The sequence below is a fragment of the Panicum virgatum genome, chromosome 5K, assembly GCF_016808335.1.
Source record: "Panicum virgatum strain AP13 chromosome 5K, P.virgatum_v5, whole genome shotgun sequence".
NCBI classification, from domain to species: domain Eukaryota; kingdom Viridiplantae; phylum Streptophyta; class Magnoliopsida; order Poales; family Poaceae; genus Panicum; species Panicum virgatum.
The window spans coordinates 37135031-37150129 of record NC_053140.1 but is presented as its reverse complement, the minus strand read 5'-3'; the positions used below and the strand labels follow the sequence as shown (position 1 = coordinate 37150129).

The following is a 15099-nucleotide window of genomic DNA, read 5'->3' as shown; positions in this document are numbered from 1 at the left end:
GGCAAAGTGATGATAACTTTAGTCCTTAGCACACTTTTTGTGAGTGTTAGTGTTAGGTTAGCTCTTCAAAGAGTGTGAGAGCAAGGTGCTGAGACTTGTGTGATGTGCTTGAGAGATGCTCAAACATGTATCTTGGTGCGTCGGTCTCTTGGAGCTTTGGTGGCTCACCGGCTAGTCTTTGACCCTCCGGCTTGATGTGGAGCGGCGTCGACGAACTTGTGCAGGGGACGTGGAGACTCCATCCTTCATAGAGAAGCTGCTTAGTGGAAAGCAGATCAAGGTGACCGTGGTGGCTTGGTGGCAAGTCAAAGTGTCTCCGAAAGAGATTTGATTACCGGGAAGTGATACTCTTAGTGAGTGCTTCAATAACGTGGAGTAGGAGTGGCTTTGTGCCTAACCGAACCACAGGATAAATCTCTCATCCCCATTTAAGTTTTCGTGTTTCATATTGCAACTTGTGTGCTTTTACTTTATTAGTGTAGATCAAGCTAAGATTGGTTATAAGTTGCAGAATTTTTTGGGACAAGGATTTCATACTAGAAGAACCGTAGTTGCACATCTCTGAATAGCTTGCTTTATTTAAGTGTTTGTGCAAAATAGTAGTTCTATGCCGGTTGATATTCTTCATCTTCAAATTCCGCGAGGTTCTTTTCTTAGGTTCTCATATTTTTCTAACTATTCAGTAAAATTTTGCTGCTGATAATATCATACTTCTACTACTACTTCAAAATAACAAGATGGGAGGTGTGTTTGTCATGCGATGTGTCCGCCTCCCATGCGTAGAAATGGTAAAGGGCCGTCAAATTTGGCCTAGATAATCTAAAGACGGAGCCTTAAAAAAGCCGAATCTAATTTTATATAATTTTAAGCTTAAAAATTGAAATGCCAAGTTGAATTGTGTAGTGGAGGCTTTTACATGTATATCATTACAAAAGATGACCCTAACGTCCATACCACTAAAAAGTTTAGTGATACATCTATACCATCGCGTTTTTTTCATTTTTACCTCTCTACCATTCCATCCACCGTCTGTTAGAAGTTAACATATTTAAGATTCTGACATGTGGTCTTAATCTAGTGAAATGACCATTTTGTCCTTCCATTCTCACAAGCACCACATCCTGCTCCGCCTCGAGCTCTTCCTCTGCTCCTCTGCCGCCGGCTCCTCCGCGGCATCCTCCTCCTCCGGCCCGCCGCCGCGCGAGGCTCCCCGTCGGGGCCGCAGCCCGCCGCCGCCGCACGAGGCTCGCCGCCGTGCCATGCCCCCACTCCCCTCCCCGTCGGGGCCGCAGCCCGCCGCCGTCGCTCCATGGCCCTCCCCGTCGGGGTCGCTGCACGCGCGCCGCGCCGTGGCCCTCCCCGAGCTCCGCCACCGGCGCGGGCCGTCGCGGCTGCGCCCCACCCCTCCCCCGTCGGGACCGCAGTCCACCGCCGACGCGCCATGGCCCTCCTTGTCGGGGCCGCAACACGCCGCCGCGCCGTGGCCCTCCCCGAGCTCCGCCGCCGCGGCTGCGCACTGGAGGCCTCCGCGCGGTGGGAGCCTCCGTCGCCAGCGTGGGCCGCCGCAGCTGCGCGCGGGAGCTCCGCCTCGGGCGGGCCTCCGCCAGGGCGAGCACCGCCTCGGCCGGGCTGCTGCCGGCGCGGGCCTCGGGGCGAGCTGCCGCTGCCGCCCGTGCGAGCCAGGGAGAGAGAGGGAGAGGAGAGAGAGGAAAAGAATGGTGGGGGAGGAAGAAGAATATGACAAGTGGGGCCCGCTCGTCATTGAGAGGAAAGAGTTGAGCAAGTTTTGGACACCTAAAGGCATTACGGACTTTTTGCAGCTCCGTTACCTCTGTTAGCAGCTCTTCCATCCATAATGGTATAGAGGTCAAAACGAAAAAAACGCGATGGTATAGAAGTATCACTAAATTTTTTAATGGTATGAACATCAGGACTATTTTTTATAATGGTATGTATGTAAAAGCCAATGTGAAGTGACCTCCCAGCTTCTGCACGCCTCCTCGACCCGCCTCTCACCCCCGCATCTACCGACGGTTCCTCCCCCCTCCGAACCCGCCGCCATCCCCTGCGCTCCACAACCCTCCGCAACTCCGCCCTACCCCTCGCGCCGTCCTCCCACTCGCTCCGCCCTACATACCCAACGCGCCGCCTCAACTGCCATCGCCGCCCTCCCCAACGCGCCGCCGCGCTGCTGCGCCCTACACCTGCCTCGCGATTCAGTCCCCCGCGCTGCAGCCGCCGCCGCCCTTCCTAGCGCGCCGCTAGCAGCCCTCCCCACGCGACGCGGGACGGTCTCCCGCGTGAGAATCGAGGGATCGGCCGCCTCGCCCAGGCCCGACTCCTCGGTGCAGAGAACGCCCGTGAGAAGGTCCGGACGTGCTGCTGCCTCAGTTGCCGTTCCGCCCGACGCCGGCTGCCATCAACAGCTGTCGTGGGAGAAGGCGCCACGGCTGCTTGTCGCGAGTCTTCGCCGACCCTTCCCCTGCACCGGGCCCTGCCTGCCTGCGAGCTCCTCCAAAAGCAGGAAGAGATGGAAGGCCCGAAGCCATACCTTTAGTTGGATTTTGACTTTTAGATAGCCACAACACCTCTAAAAACCAAACCAAAGGGGCCCTTAGCCATGCCTCGCTTTCACCCGTATCCATGTGCGGAAGGAGTTGCCCTGCCTCCACTTGAAGACACGGGATCAGAGCTCTTTATACGAGAGAAAAATGATAGGAGCTCTTTATACGAGAGAAAATTGATAGGAAAATAAACGGGAGGCCACCCATGCGCTGATGCTGATGAACCGAAGAAGAAGAAGAAAAGCCAGGATCGAGCGTTATTTTAGAGTAACGTACGATCACTATGGGACACAGCTCATTTGTCGTGTACCAAAGGCACACGGCAAAGGCCGGTTTACTCACGGCAAACTATTTGCCGTGTGTAACACACAGCAAAGAGCCCACGGCAAACAGCGGTCGGCAAAAAGACTGTTTGCCGTGAGTCGTATATCGGGCATACGGCAAAACATTTTGTCGTAAGGAAGAAATAGATGTTTTGTCGTGTGCTAGCAGTGGCTCACGGCATAAAAAAGTGACATCATGGCACAAAATGGCGACCATCTCTTTGACGTGTGGCGGATCAAGCGGTGGGGCCTGAGGGGCTTGAACCCTAAATGTATTAGTGTCCTCTACTATAAATGGATTTCTATAACTCAAAAGAACTGATAATGCACATAGCAAGTTTCATGAGCTAGGTGTATGTGAGAAAATAATGCATGCTTCGTCTATTATGTTTCTTTTTCTTCCTTGCAGGAGTGTGTTAGAACTCTGGCGTGTAATGAACTCCCTTAATAAATAAAGTTCTCCACTTTCCTAAAGGGGTTTGCGAGTTAAGGGACTAAAGAATAACATCTTCACGATTGGTTTGCGAGTTAATAAGGGACTAAAGAATAACATCTTCACGATTTTATTTAAATAAACTCCGAGGACACTAATACATTTTTAACCAAACCTATTTTTTTATTCCAAAATCTTTTAATTTGTTCCAACAAGGATCGACCCAAGGTCTACTTGATACTACTCATGTGCTCTAACCACTAGACTAGAGGACACTAATACATCGTAGGCATAAATAGAAAATAATAGAGGTGCTGATCTAAAATGACTTGACAAGTTGACATTGCATAATGTATGGTCCATACAATGAAAACACTTTAAAGTTTAAGAAGTTGAATTGATGTAGGGGTCTACCGAAGGCTAAAAGATCAAAAGGGACCATAATAAAAATTAAATTAAGATGGACCCATGGAGGTGATGAGCATATGCGGGTCGACAATCATCAGTGACTAATGAGGAAGGCAAGAAGCCAAGAAGAGGATCTTGCGTTTGTTTGACTGTCCAAAAAAATTGAAGAATGTTGTTGCCCCTTGACCAAGAATAGCTTGAGCGTATTATAGAGGTAGATAAAAGTGACATTTATCTCGTACATATGTTACAATACAATGCAAAATGATGGTCGATACAACTCAAGCATTTCTTTTGGGGGAGGGGGGGTGGGGGGGCACATGCACCCTATAAAGACTAAAGAGCACAACCCGACCTCAGCTCCCATGTAGGTTCAATTTGGTTCCTCCAGGTGGTAGAGTCCATCAACGTGACTGCGACTAGTGCACCCCTGAGACCCGCGCCGCACGCATCTCGGCATCTCCTCTCGCGCCAACCGGCCAGCCCATTGAGGGCTCGACGCAGCGACTGCGCGCGCCTGCCGCACAACGTGGCGACTCGGCGGTGGCGGGACCTCGGCACAGCTCGCTGCCTTCCCATCTTGCCAGACGGCGACTCACCCAGTCACCCTAGCCCCTACGCCCTAGCCGAAGGCCGGGCGGGTGGGCCTTGTGCAGACTGCAGTACTCTACAGGTTAGGGTCTCCAAGCAATTAATTTTTTTTCATTTTAGAATTCAGATCTGGTGTGGAAATTGAGACTAGGATAGTAGTAGTAGTGAATAATTAGAGCAATTTAGGGATTTAGTCAGTGAAGCACTTGGATGTACAAATTGTAATAATTTAGACACTACTACAAAAAATTTTACCGGGGCGGACAAAAGGCATTAACCGAGATGGTTTTTGCAACCGTCTCGGAGCAAACATCACGGTTAATCGTGACATTAACTGAGACGGTTTTCATGCCTGCCTCGGTAAATATAACAAAAAATTAAAATAAAAGGGGAAGCCCGCCGAGACCATCGGCCGCCGCCGCCGGCCTTACCTCGCTCGCAGCGCTCGCCCCGCCGCCAGCCGCGTCCCGCTCGCAGCGCTCGCGACGCCCGCCGCGAGGGGCGCCGCTGTTGCCGCTCGCACCGCCCGCCGCAAGGGGCTGCTCACGCAGGCTGCTGCGCCGGCTCCTGCGCGGGAGGGAGTGAAGGGGGGGAGAGAGAGAGGGAGGGAAGCTCACGGGGTGGGTGAGGAAGGGAGGAGCGAGAGAGAAGATAAGTCCCAAATCCTAGATCGGGTATATATGGAACTCTAATAATGGGTTTTTTGGGCCTTTTGGGCTTAGATATTTTTGAGATGGACCTTATAGCGTGCCCGCCTCAGTTAATTGATTAACCGAGGTGTTTAATTTAAAACAACCATCTCAGTTAATGTATATTAACTGTGGCGAATATTTTAAGACGTCCGCCTCTGTTAATCAATTTTGCGAGGTGGTTTTTTTGTAACCGGCTCGGTTAATAAAAAATGACCGCCTCGGTTAACCGCAAGTTTTAACCGAGGTGGTTAAAAATTGTGCCTGCTCCGAAACTATTTTTAAAGGTCGTGGTTAATATTTTTTGTAGTAGTGAGATTTGATACTTTTATGCATATGAGGAAGTCTAAAACAAGAGATTTAGACTAGTATTGTAATCTTCCATCAATATAAAACCTAAACTTTTTATATTGTGAGTTATTCTACCTCCAAACTTAATTATCCAATCTAAGTTGTTATTTGGAGACAATTGCAGTGTATTATTGTAGTTTTGGTTATTTCCGAATTGTATGGAGACATTCCCAATTACCGAATTGATGGATTTTGTTTTACTATATACCGTATTGCATTTGGATTTTTTTTCTAGGACTACAAGTTCACCCCTACCTAACTCGAACCAACCCCGAGTCCCCTTCCGCCTCCCACCAGCATCGTTTACCCTGCCGCCACCGCGTTGGCAGCGGACCGGCGGACCTACAGGGTATGCCCCACCCTGTATGCTGGAATCGGCCTGCTTGAGCGCACCTGTCGACCTCGGCACTTTCCATCCCAGGCATGGAGGATAGCGAGCTGAATGTCCCCGACTGATAGCAAGTATTACAGTGGGATGTAAGTGGGCTGAATCCAATATGGAGAAGAGAGAAAAGAAGAGAAAGAAGAAAGTTGGCGTGTTACAAACTGCCGGCCGAAAGAGGCGCCCCGATCTCTGCTGGTGGACCAGGCGGCACCCATCCGCCTGCTCTCAGCTTGCTGCCGGCGCCCAGGCGGGCGCATGGTAGACCATGCAGCCGGCCAGTGGGATGAATTATTATTCCTCCCCTGAGCGCATACATGAGGTGACGGTTCCAGAAAAAGTTACGAAATTAAATGAGCCACCAGATATCAGCCCAATAAATTACGCTACAAGCAGCACTCTGGTAGGAAGAAAAATAGAACAGTACTAGATGCATACATGCCGAAGGAGACAAACTGATGACATCATCCACCAGCAAAGTAGAATTCCTACTAAAAAAATCTATAAATTTTAAACCTTGCGTCGAAATTAAATTCTAATTGCATCATTATCTTAAAACAAGATCCCACTTGCCTATATTTGCATGATATTTTTCATTATATGTTAAATAATTAATAATTAATTTTGACTATTGCCAACAAATATTTTAACAACACGATCAAAAAATTATTTTGACGAAAAAAAATCAAACATAATGAACAAACTATTAAACTTCGCGAACATTTGATTATTAAAATAAATATCGCGTACAAATAAGTCAACATGGCCCAACAATTAATCTGCAGAAAAATAATTTTTAGTAGCGGCAAATGAACATTATCATTATAATAGTATGGAAATGAATAAGAAGAAAATAGAAAAGAAAAAGAAATAAATAAAAATAAAAAAAAGAAAAAAGAGAACATATATGGATAGCATGCAACGGAGCAGCATGTTGACTCACCCGCACGAGATTTGCAACGCCTGCTTTCAACGGATCGCACCAGCCAAAGCCTCGTTTAGATGCAAAATTTAAAATTACAACACTATTTTGCGGCACATGTATGGAGTATTAAATCAAAATAAAATAAAAAAATAATTGCATAATTTGATTGTAAATTACGAGACAAATCTAACGAGCTTAAGTAGTCCATAATTAGATATAAATTGCTACAGTAAAGCTCCAGTAAACATGTGTAATAACAGATTAATTAGTCCTAATAAATTTGTCACATAGTTTACAACGAGTGATGTAATTAGTTTTGTACTTCAAATGTGAAAAAAATTTCATTTCAAAAATTTTACACGGGGCACCTAAACAAGGCCCAAGTGCTATTGAGCTAAATAATATAAGAGTAAATTGCATCACAGGCTTCCAAACTTGTCTAGAGATTTCACTTAGGTCTCTAAACTCTTAAATCGTCCACCTGGATCCCTAAACCGTGTTAAGTGTTCCATCCGAGGCCCCAACACGCCACGCTAGCACCCGAAGTTGATGTGGCATGCCATGTGGGCGCCATGGTGGCAAATATTTATAAAACAACCCCTCTGAATTGTATCATTATTCACTTAGCGTCATCTCTCTCCAACTCCCCCTCCCCCGTCTCATGTTCCTACCCAAACTTCTCGAGGACCTGCTCTGGCGAGTGATGAGATGACAAGGGAGGCGAGCGCGGGCAGGCTGGACGCGCACATGGGCCGTGCGGGAGTGCGGCGAGCCTCACCGGCCAAGCGTAGGGTGGAGGATCGGAGGCGGCCCGACGGACGCCAGTGGCGGCGGGCGAAGCTTCGATGCCGATAGCTCTGCACGGCGAGGCAAAGGGCCGGGCGAGGGCTCAAATAGGTAGAGTGGATGAAGGAGGAGCTGTGAGTGCAAGGAATCGATAAATCACTCACCAGAGAGGACGAATCGATGGCGGCCGCAGGCAAGGCGCGGCGGCAGCCAGTGCAACCTGCGTCTCTATGCCCACGACCGTTCCGGCGGTGGTGGCGGCGTTTTTGACGTCCGCTCGCACGCCGAGGAGTGGAGGAACACCCGGCGCACCCTCAAGCCCATTGCGTGCGGTGGGGACAAGCAGCCGCCGCCGTCCATGACCGTAGCTGCGCAGCATCCAAGCTAAGGATGTGCGCCCTCCAACTCTCCGCCAACGCCGCCGTAGGCCTCCTCCACCACGTGCACCTCCTCTCCCTGCGGCGGGAGGCCCGGTGCTAGAGAGACAGATTGATTGAGAGGGGGGAGACAGAAGATCAAATGGGAGAAGATAGAATTCTAGAGGGGTGTTTTTATAAATATTTATCAGCATGGCAGCCCGTGGCATGCCACGTTTGCTTCGGGTGCTCGTGTGGCGTATTTGGGACATCAGATGAAACACTTAACACGTTTAGAGATCCAGTGGCCGATTTAAGAGTTTAGGGATGTAAGTGAAATGAGGTGCAATTTACTCATAATAATACATACGGCCAAAAACAAACTTCCGACGGCTTCAGGCGATGGATAGGTGATTAGTAGGGATGACAACGGGTCGAGTTCGGTTCGGGTGGAGTGTCTAGGTACCTAAAACCGAAATCCAAACATAAAATCCGAACCCGCCCCGAACTTCAAATCGGGCCAGAATCCATCTCCAAAACCGAATCGCACGGATACCCGAAACCCGACTGTCCGAAACCCGAATTTTGGAGCACTTGAATCCACTTGAAGTGGAGGCTGGCTTGGTCGCTCGTCGGAAGTCAGATAGTCCGAGGCCGGCATGGCGGTGCCCGGCAAGGTTGCTCGTCGGATGCTCAGGGCCGAGGCCAGCGAGGACGCCGTGCGGGGCGCCTCCGCGTCTGACGGCGCTGCTCCTGCGTACGGGGCGCAGGCGGCCTCCGACTCTCCGCCGTGCGGGGTCTGGGTGCGGGGCGAGCACCACCTGTGCCGCGGCGCGAGCAAACGAGGCGGGCGGGCTGCGCAAGCGGGTGGGGGCGCGTTGCAGGCAGGTGGCGCGGGCGCCGCAGCGTGAGCGGGCGGGGCGGCCTGGCAGGCAAGCGGCGCCTGCGCGAGCGGGTGGGGGCGGAGCAGGCTGAGCCTGTGCGGCCGTCGGGATGTGGCGGAGCCGCCGAGGGGGTGACGGGGTGGGGGAGGGAACTCGGTACTAAGGTGAGGGGACGAAAGAACAGGATGAGTTGTGATGGTGATGGTCCATGTCAAGATTGTTTATTTGTGAACTTGTTACTATGTTTATTTGTGAACTGGTTCGGTTATGTTCTGGTATGGACGTATGGTCCAGGACGTGTGATCTCTGTCTCTGTGTTGACTCAAATGTATTGTAATGGCTGTTCTGTGGTATTGGCGTATTGTGTGTCACTCAGTGGCGGAGGACGCCAAAATAATGAGGTATGGCCGGGGGGGAGGGGCAGTCGGCCGAGGCGGCGGCGCTCAGGCGGGGGCGGGGGCGCAAGGGGGCGGCGCGCCGGGGGCCGGGGCGGGGGCGCGCCGGCGGCTGTGGCGGCGGCGCTCGGGCGGGGGCGAGGGCGGGCGCTGCAAGCCGGGGCGGGAGCGGCGCGCCGACGCCGACGCCTGGGCGAAGGCGGGGGCGGGGGGGCGGCGCGCCGGGACCGGGGCGGGGGCGAGGGTGGGGCCGCAGGAGGGCGGTGCGATGGGGCCGGGACAGGGGCGGTGGCGGCACGGCGTGGCGTTCAGGCGGGACAGGGGCGGTGCGGCGGGAGCGGAGCGGAGCGGGAGCAGGGAGCGGAGCGCGCTAGGTATGGCGCGCGCCATACCGCGCCATAACAGGCGCTCCGCCACTGGTGTCACTTGTACTTGTCAAAGTGTCACTACTGATTGGGCCAGATCATTGTTGCTTAATGCTTATAATCTTCTTTGCACTTGTGTCGTTGTATATTCATGTGTATGTCCCGGTCAAAGTTCGGGTTCCTGTCTCATTTTCGTAGTATTTTCACCCATATTTGTCCATTTTCGTGACCCCATACATCCTGATCCCGCTCCCGTTCCTGGCCCCGTTCTCGATCAAAAAATATGGCAATGGAAATGGAAGAGGGGTTTTCCCGTCCGTTCCCATCCGTTTTCAACCCTAGTTATATATCTAGGGTTGCTAGGTGGATTTCTAGTGGGCTCAATGTTTCGGAGGCCCAATACATATCCGCGGATTAATTTTAGAATCCACCCAAACCTGCAGTATTTAGGGTATCCAAACCTGTAAATCCGCAGGCGAAAATTAAAACCCGAACCCGAAACCCGCGGATCCAAAATCTGCGGATATCCATCCCAAACCCGCGTAGCTGCCATCTCAGTGATTACTCGCGATCGTGCCGCCCCCCGACTCCTCATCGGACCTCGGGTCCTCACGCGCCGCCTCCCCCAAGCCTCTTCTCCGCTCGGCTCGGCGCTCGCCCAGGTCGCCGCGCCGGTCGCCCCCAGTCCCCGACTCCCTCTCCTCAGCTCGCCCAGCCCGCCTCTCGCGTCTCGCTCAGCTCGCTGCGCCGTCGGCCGTCGCCTGTCCGCCTGCCTGCTACCGGCCTGCCGCAGGCCTACAGTGCCGTCGGCGCAGGCCTGCGCCGGCGCCCCCAGAGGCCAGAGGCCCAGACCCCAGTGGAGGAAGCGCCTGCCCCAGATCCCAAAGGTAAAATCCCCATTCCGATCCCCTCCTTAACCCTAGTCAATAGGTTAGTAGATGTAGATAAGTGATAATTGATGTCACATGTAAGAATTGATGAATGAGAATCATACATGGATTGATTATTGATTTATTTCATTTTTCTGTGGATTCCATGTAAGCTTGTTTTATGCATTTCTAAGACTTAATGTGCTTCTACTATTTGTATTATGGGACCCCTTATATTATAACCTATGCAAGTATAAACCTACTCCCTCCGTCCCTTAACATGTGTCATTCGGGAACCGTGTTTGTGAGGGAAACATGGTTCTCGAGCGACACATATTAAGGGATAGAGGGAGTAATTGCTTGCTGAATTTTTTTTGTTGTGTAATGAATTTTTTTAGATTGTACTGAATACTGAATTGTATATTGAAATTTTGATATGGCATACCATAAGTTCTAATCCTAGGTCCGCCACCGGCAGCAGCGATGGCGTCGTCGTCTTCGCGCCCTCTGCTCCACCGCCTAGCGGCGCTGGCAGGCGGCCGTGTCCGCGCCAACCACCGCCTGCTCTCCTCCTCCCCCTCGGCTGTCTCTGCCGAGCGGACGTTGCAGTCGCCAGCGGAGCCGGAGGCCGTGCGCATGACGGAGGATTGCGTCCGGGTACGCCTCTCTCCCCTACTAACCATACGAGTAGGCTGTTCCGCTGCGGTTTTGCAGCTCCTTGGGCCTGTCTAGTTTATTTTTTCAGGTTTAGTTAGGATTAATTTTGTGCTAGCAGTAGGCAATTTAGAGAGGGTTTGTTCTTCATAATATGCTTTAGCCTCCTGTGGAATATGTGGATTTTCTATGCTAGCTTAGTTGGTTCCAATGGGTAAGCTGGAAATGCCTTAGTATCTTGTTTTGTTGTTCTCAAGGGATAGATGGTGAAATCTAACAGAAGAAAATTATTTCGGGTCGTTTTGAAGTGCCACTGCCAATACTAAATTGTGTATTCTTATAGCATGGTGCATGTATTGAAACTTGAAAAAAATGGTGATGATATATTGTAACCAATTGAGTCATGTATTGTTAGATTTTGGACCCTTGAATTTGTGTGAGGTGCTTCCCACCATGTTTTATCTGACAAGTTACGAGCATCCCATTTTATATTCTTTCCTTTCTGCCAAGTTGACTTAAAATGTGCCTTTTGCATCCGAGGAACTATTCCTCTCGTGCTGACCCTTTTATTTTTTGTAGTAGTTTCTTGTTTACACTGTGCTCAGAAATTTAACCCTTTGCAGAGAATAAAAGAATTACATGCTAAAGAGCCATCCGCTGAAGGTAAGATGCTGCGGTTAAGCGTTGAGGCTGGTGGATGTTCTGGATTCCAGTATTCTTTCTCTCTCGATGACAAGAAAAACTCAGATGACAGGCAAGTCATTTTATTTTGATTGAGTTTCTAAATTTCTGTATTTGATAAAAGAAGTTTCTAGAATTTCGTTCATTCACTTGCTCCTTGCCTCCTTTAAAATTCATTGTGGAGCCTGTGAATTTATTGTGCCTTACAACTGTCGCCACAGTTTTCTTTCACTTTTCCCTTAACAATTGTTTCATTTAATTGTAGGGTCTTTGAGACTGATGGTGTTAAATTGGTTGTGGATGGCATTTCATATGACTTTGTGAAAGGTGCCACTATAGATTACGAGGAGGAACTTATACGTTCAGCATTTGTGGTTAGCTCGAAACTTAGGTTCTTTATTTTTTTTTTCCAGATATTTTACTGTAAACTAGACTAGTTAGTTCAAAATATACTGGAATCTTAAATGTCCTTCTAGCTCTTTTTTTTAAAAAAAAAGGATACTTCACTCAAGAACTCCATTCAGTTCATGCCGCATATGCCTTTGGTAGGAGATACAATAGAAAACTATAATGCTGGTACCAGCCACCTGAAGATGGATTTTGGAAATACTATTGACTTGGTCTTTCTTTTTTGTTAAAATACAGATATACAAAATTATATGTTTGCACCCCCCCCCCCCCCCCCCCCCCCCCCCGTGTCAGCTCACTCCCTAAGGCAGGAAACAAAGAGTAGAAAAGTATGGTGTCTTAATAGTCTCTATTAAATTTTAAATCTGAATCTTTCCAGGCCCTGTCTTGCTTTAGCTTTTTCCATATGCACTGTTCACAGTTGACATCTGCGAACTAGCAACTTTACTTGCTTAGCTGCATCATTGCACATTTCCTTGTATTGTGTTCTGGTTATCGTGCTGCTACTCGTTTGAGACCCTTCTGGAAGTAAGGGGAAGCATGAGAACAAAATGATTCAGGAGGTGTGAATTGAAGGTATTTCTTACCTGACTTCACATGACTGAGAGAGCCACTCAAGCCAACACTAGTCAGGCATTAAAATCACCCATTCTGTGTGGCCATCAAGTGAGAAACTAACCAATTCATTGCAGAGGCCAAGCAAACTGCCTCACTGTTGAATATTTGGTAGCCTGGTTGCTTGTGCCCATGTGCATCTGGCCACTACGACCAGCAATTCGCCTGCATTGCCTAGGTGCTGCGCAAATAGATTCAGGGTCAAAGCCACATTCCACAACCTCAGAACATTGCCCCAATTTGCGGGTCAAAAGTGACCAGGGTTGATGTCCTGATGCTGGTTGGTAAGATGCGCGAGGCAGGCTAACAGGACTACAAGTCACCAGCACTGGATTGAACACACATCCTAGGGTGCAAGGGCAGATAAAGTGAATAGGGAGAGCAACCTAGCTGATCTGCAGTATATCCTATCTCATCAATGCAGCTTAGCTGATGTCACGTTCCATGTTACAAACTAGTGTCCAGATAACACTGAATAGGGAGAGCAACCTAGCTGATCTGCAGTATATCCTATCTCATCAATGCAGCTTAGCTGATGTCACGTTCCATGTTACAAACTAGTGTCCAGATAACACTGCCCCCTGTAACTAACAATTTTCGACACCAGCGATCCATGCCCCATTTCCTGGATGGTGACTAGAAGGCGAATCAAGAGCGGTGAGGAAGATGCTCCCACCACCAAAACACTGGCAGTGAGGGATTGATGTGGGTTGGGTGTTCTTGCTTTTCATTGTGAAATGCTGTTTTCGTGCTGCTGCTTCTGCTTGTAAACGATGGCAAAATAGTTTATTTGCTAATGTGTGGAAAGAAGTTTCTTGAACTAGACTTTTCAATACATAATGGCTGAGCCTTATTTTCAAGCCTTGAGGTCTCAGAGAACTTCAGAGATGAAGGAATTGTTCCATCTTTTAGGGATTTCATGTTTGGCCGTCACCTCAGCACATATGTTTATGTGGTTCCACTTCCCACTCTTGTTACTTTCATGCTACACATTCTGAACGTATGCTAAAAAAACGATTATAGAAACCTGTATGACTGTTGTATACTTCAACTTGAGAATATTTTTTATTATTCTGTAAGTTCTCTTATGACTTATACGTGCATTTAAATACGCAGGTCTCTACAAATCCAAGTGCTGTTGGGGGCTGCAGCTGCAAGAGTTCTTTCATGGTCAAATAGCTGCAACTTTATTAGCTTGAAGACCGGAAATAGCATTTTGTAGCGAAATATACCTTTTAGATACTGGGGGTACTTCGATTTTTGGTAGTTCTGAAGATGTTTCATTATGGGTTTTTGTTACTGTTAGAGATATCACAAACAGCCTGGTCCTATTTGTATGGCTCTACCTTGATGACAAATTTATGTATATGTAATCATCTGAGTTTTTACGGTATTTTTGTATTGCTTTATAACAAAATGCTAAATAAGATGAACAGTCACTTGTTTTTGTACTGATATGACTGAATATATTTGAGAACTTTTGATTATCGACTTCAACAATTCTCCCTATATTTCCACATGACCACATGCTTTCAGAATCTCAACAACGGTGGTACAATACCACTAGTTTCCCAATAGTATATCTCCGTGTCCTAGTCTGTGTTCCTACTGAAACCAGGAGTCATGATCATTTTCAGGCACTTTTCAGTCTTTTCCTTGTGTGAGAATTGAGATACTAACATGCCAAGACGTGCCATGTAGTTAATTGTTTCATTTTGAAGTAATTTGTGCTATTAACTCATAAGTAACAGCATGCAAAGCTGTAATTATATTGCGCCATCAGAGTGCTAACGGTCATGTTGATTAGATATCTAACTATTTGTCATCTTTAAATCCTTCAAAAGCCATTTTTAAAGTAGTTTCTACAGATTTGCCACTCCTCTTCGTGCGGGTATAATTATTTGCCAATTTTACGGATAATCAACCCATCAGTGTGAATAGGGCATGTGAAAAGACCTCAGTGCCCCTATTTTATCCTTTGACCGTCCGCTACCCCTCCCCAGTTCCACTCCTCCCTCACCAAAACTCCATGCAACCCTAGCTGTCCTCGGCGGTGGCGGCGGATGTATCCATCTGCATCTTATAGAGAGTTGGATTGAAACTAAGATCATGTGTCCCCCTTAGTTCATTTGACTCTAAGAGTTTTGGGAGATCGGCATGAGGAGATTTGGAATCTAAAGTGTTTTTGCTTTGAATGGTAGGCTCGAGATGTTAGTTGCTTGTAGCGGGCAAAGGGTGGAGCCTAGTGATTGTCCTCCTTGGTAAGTTTGTGCAACATCTCCTAACTGCCGTTGTTCAGTGTAGTTGCCGTGCCATTGGGGTTAGAATTTTCTAACTCCACAATGTTTGTACTTTCATGATTGTGCCTGGCAATGCCTTTAGACCAGTTGTTAAGTGCGAAAAATTTAAGGTGAATCTAG

General features: G+C 48.6%; 1 protein-coding gene across 2 annotated transcripts; it reads left to right on the top strand.

Annotated features, from left to right (window-relative positions):
* The first annotated feature begins 10202 nt into the window (after positions 1-10202).
* Positions 10203-14170, top strand: LOC120707254 (iron-sulfur assembly protein IscA-like 2, mitochondrial). Of its 2 annotated transcripts, none has more exons than XM_039992109.1 (5): positions 10203-10339; positions 10785-10978; positions 11599-11729; positions 11922-12030; positions 13796-14170. In XM_039992109.1, exons 2-5 carry the CDS (start codon positions 10805-10807, stop codon positions 13856-13858), a joined length of 477 nt encoding a protein of 158 aa, XP_039848043.1. In that variant the 5' UTR covers positions 10203-10339; positions 10785-10804; the 3' UTR covers positions 13859-14170. The 2 variants fall into 2 exon arrangements, with proteins under 2 accessions (XP_039848043.1, XP_039848042.1); XM_039992108.1 differs by having other exon boundaries at positions 10214-10339; positions 10773-10978.
* The last annotated feature ends 929 nt before the right edge of the window (positions 14171-15099 follow it).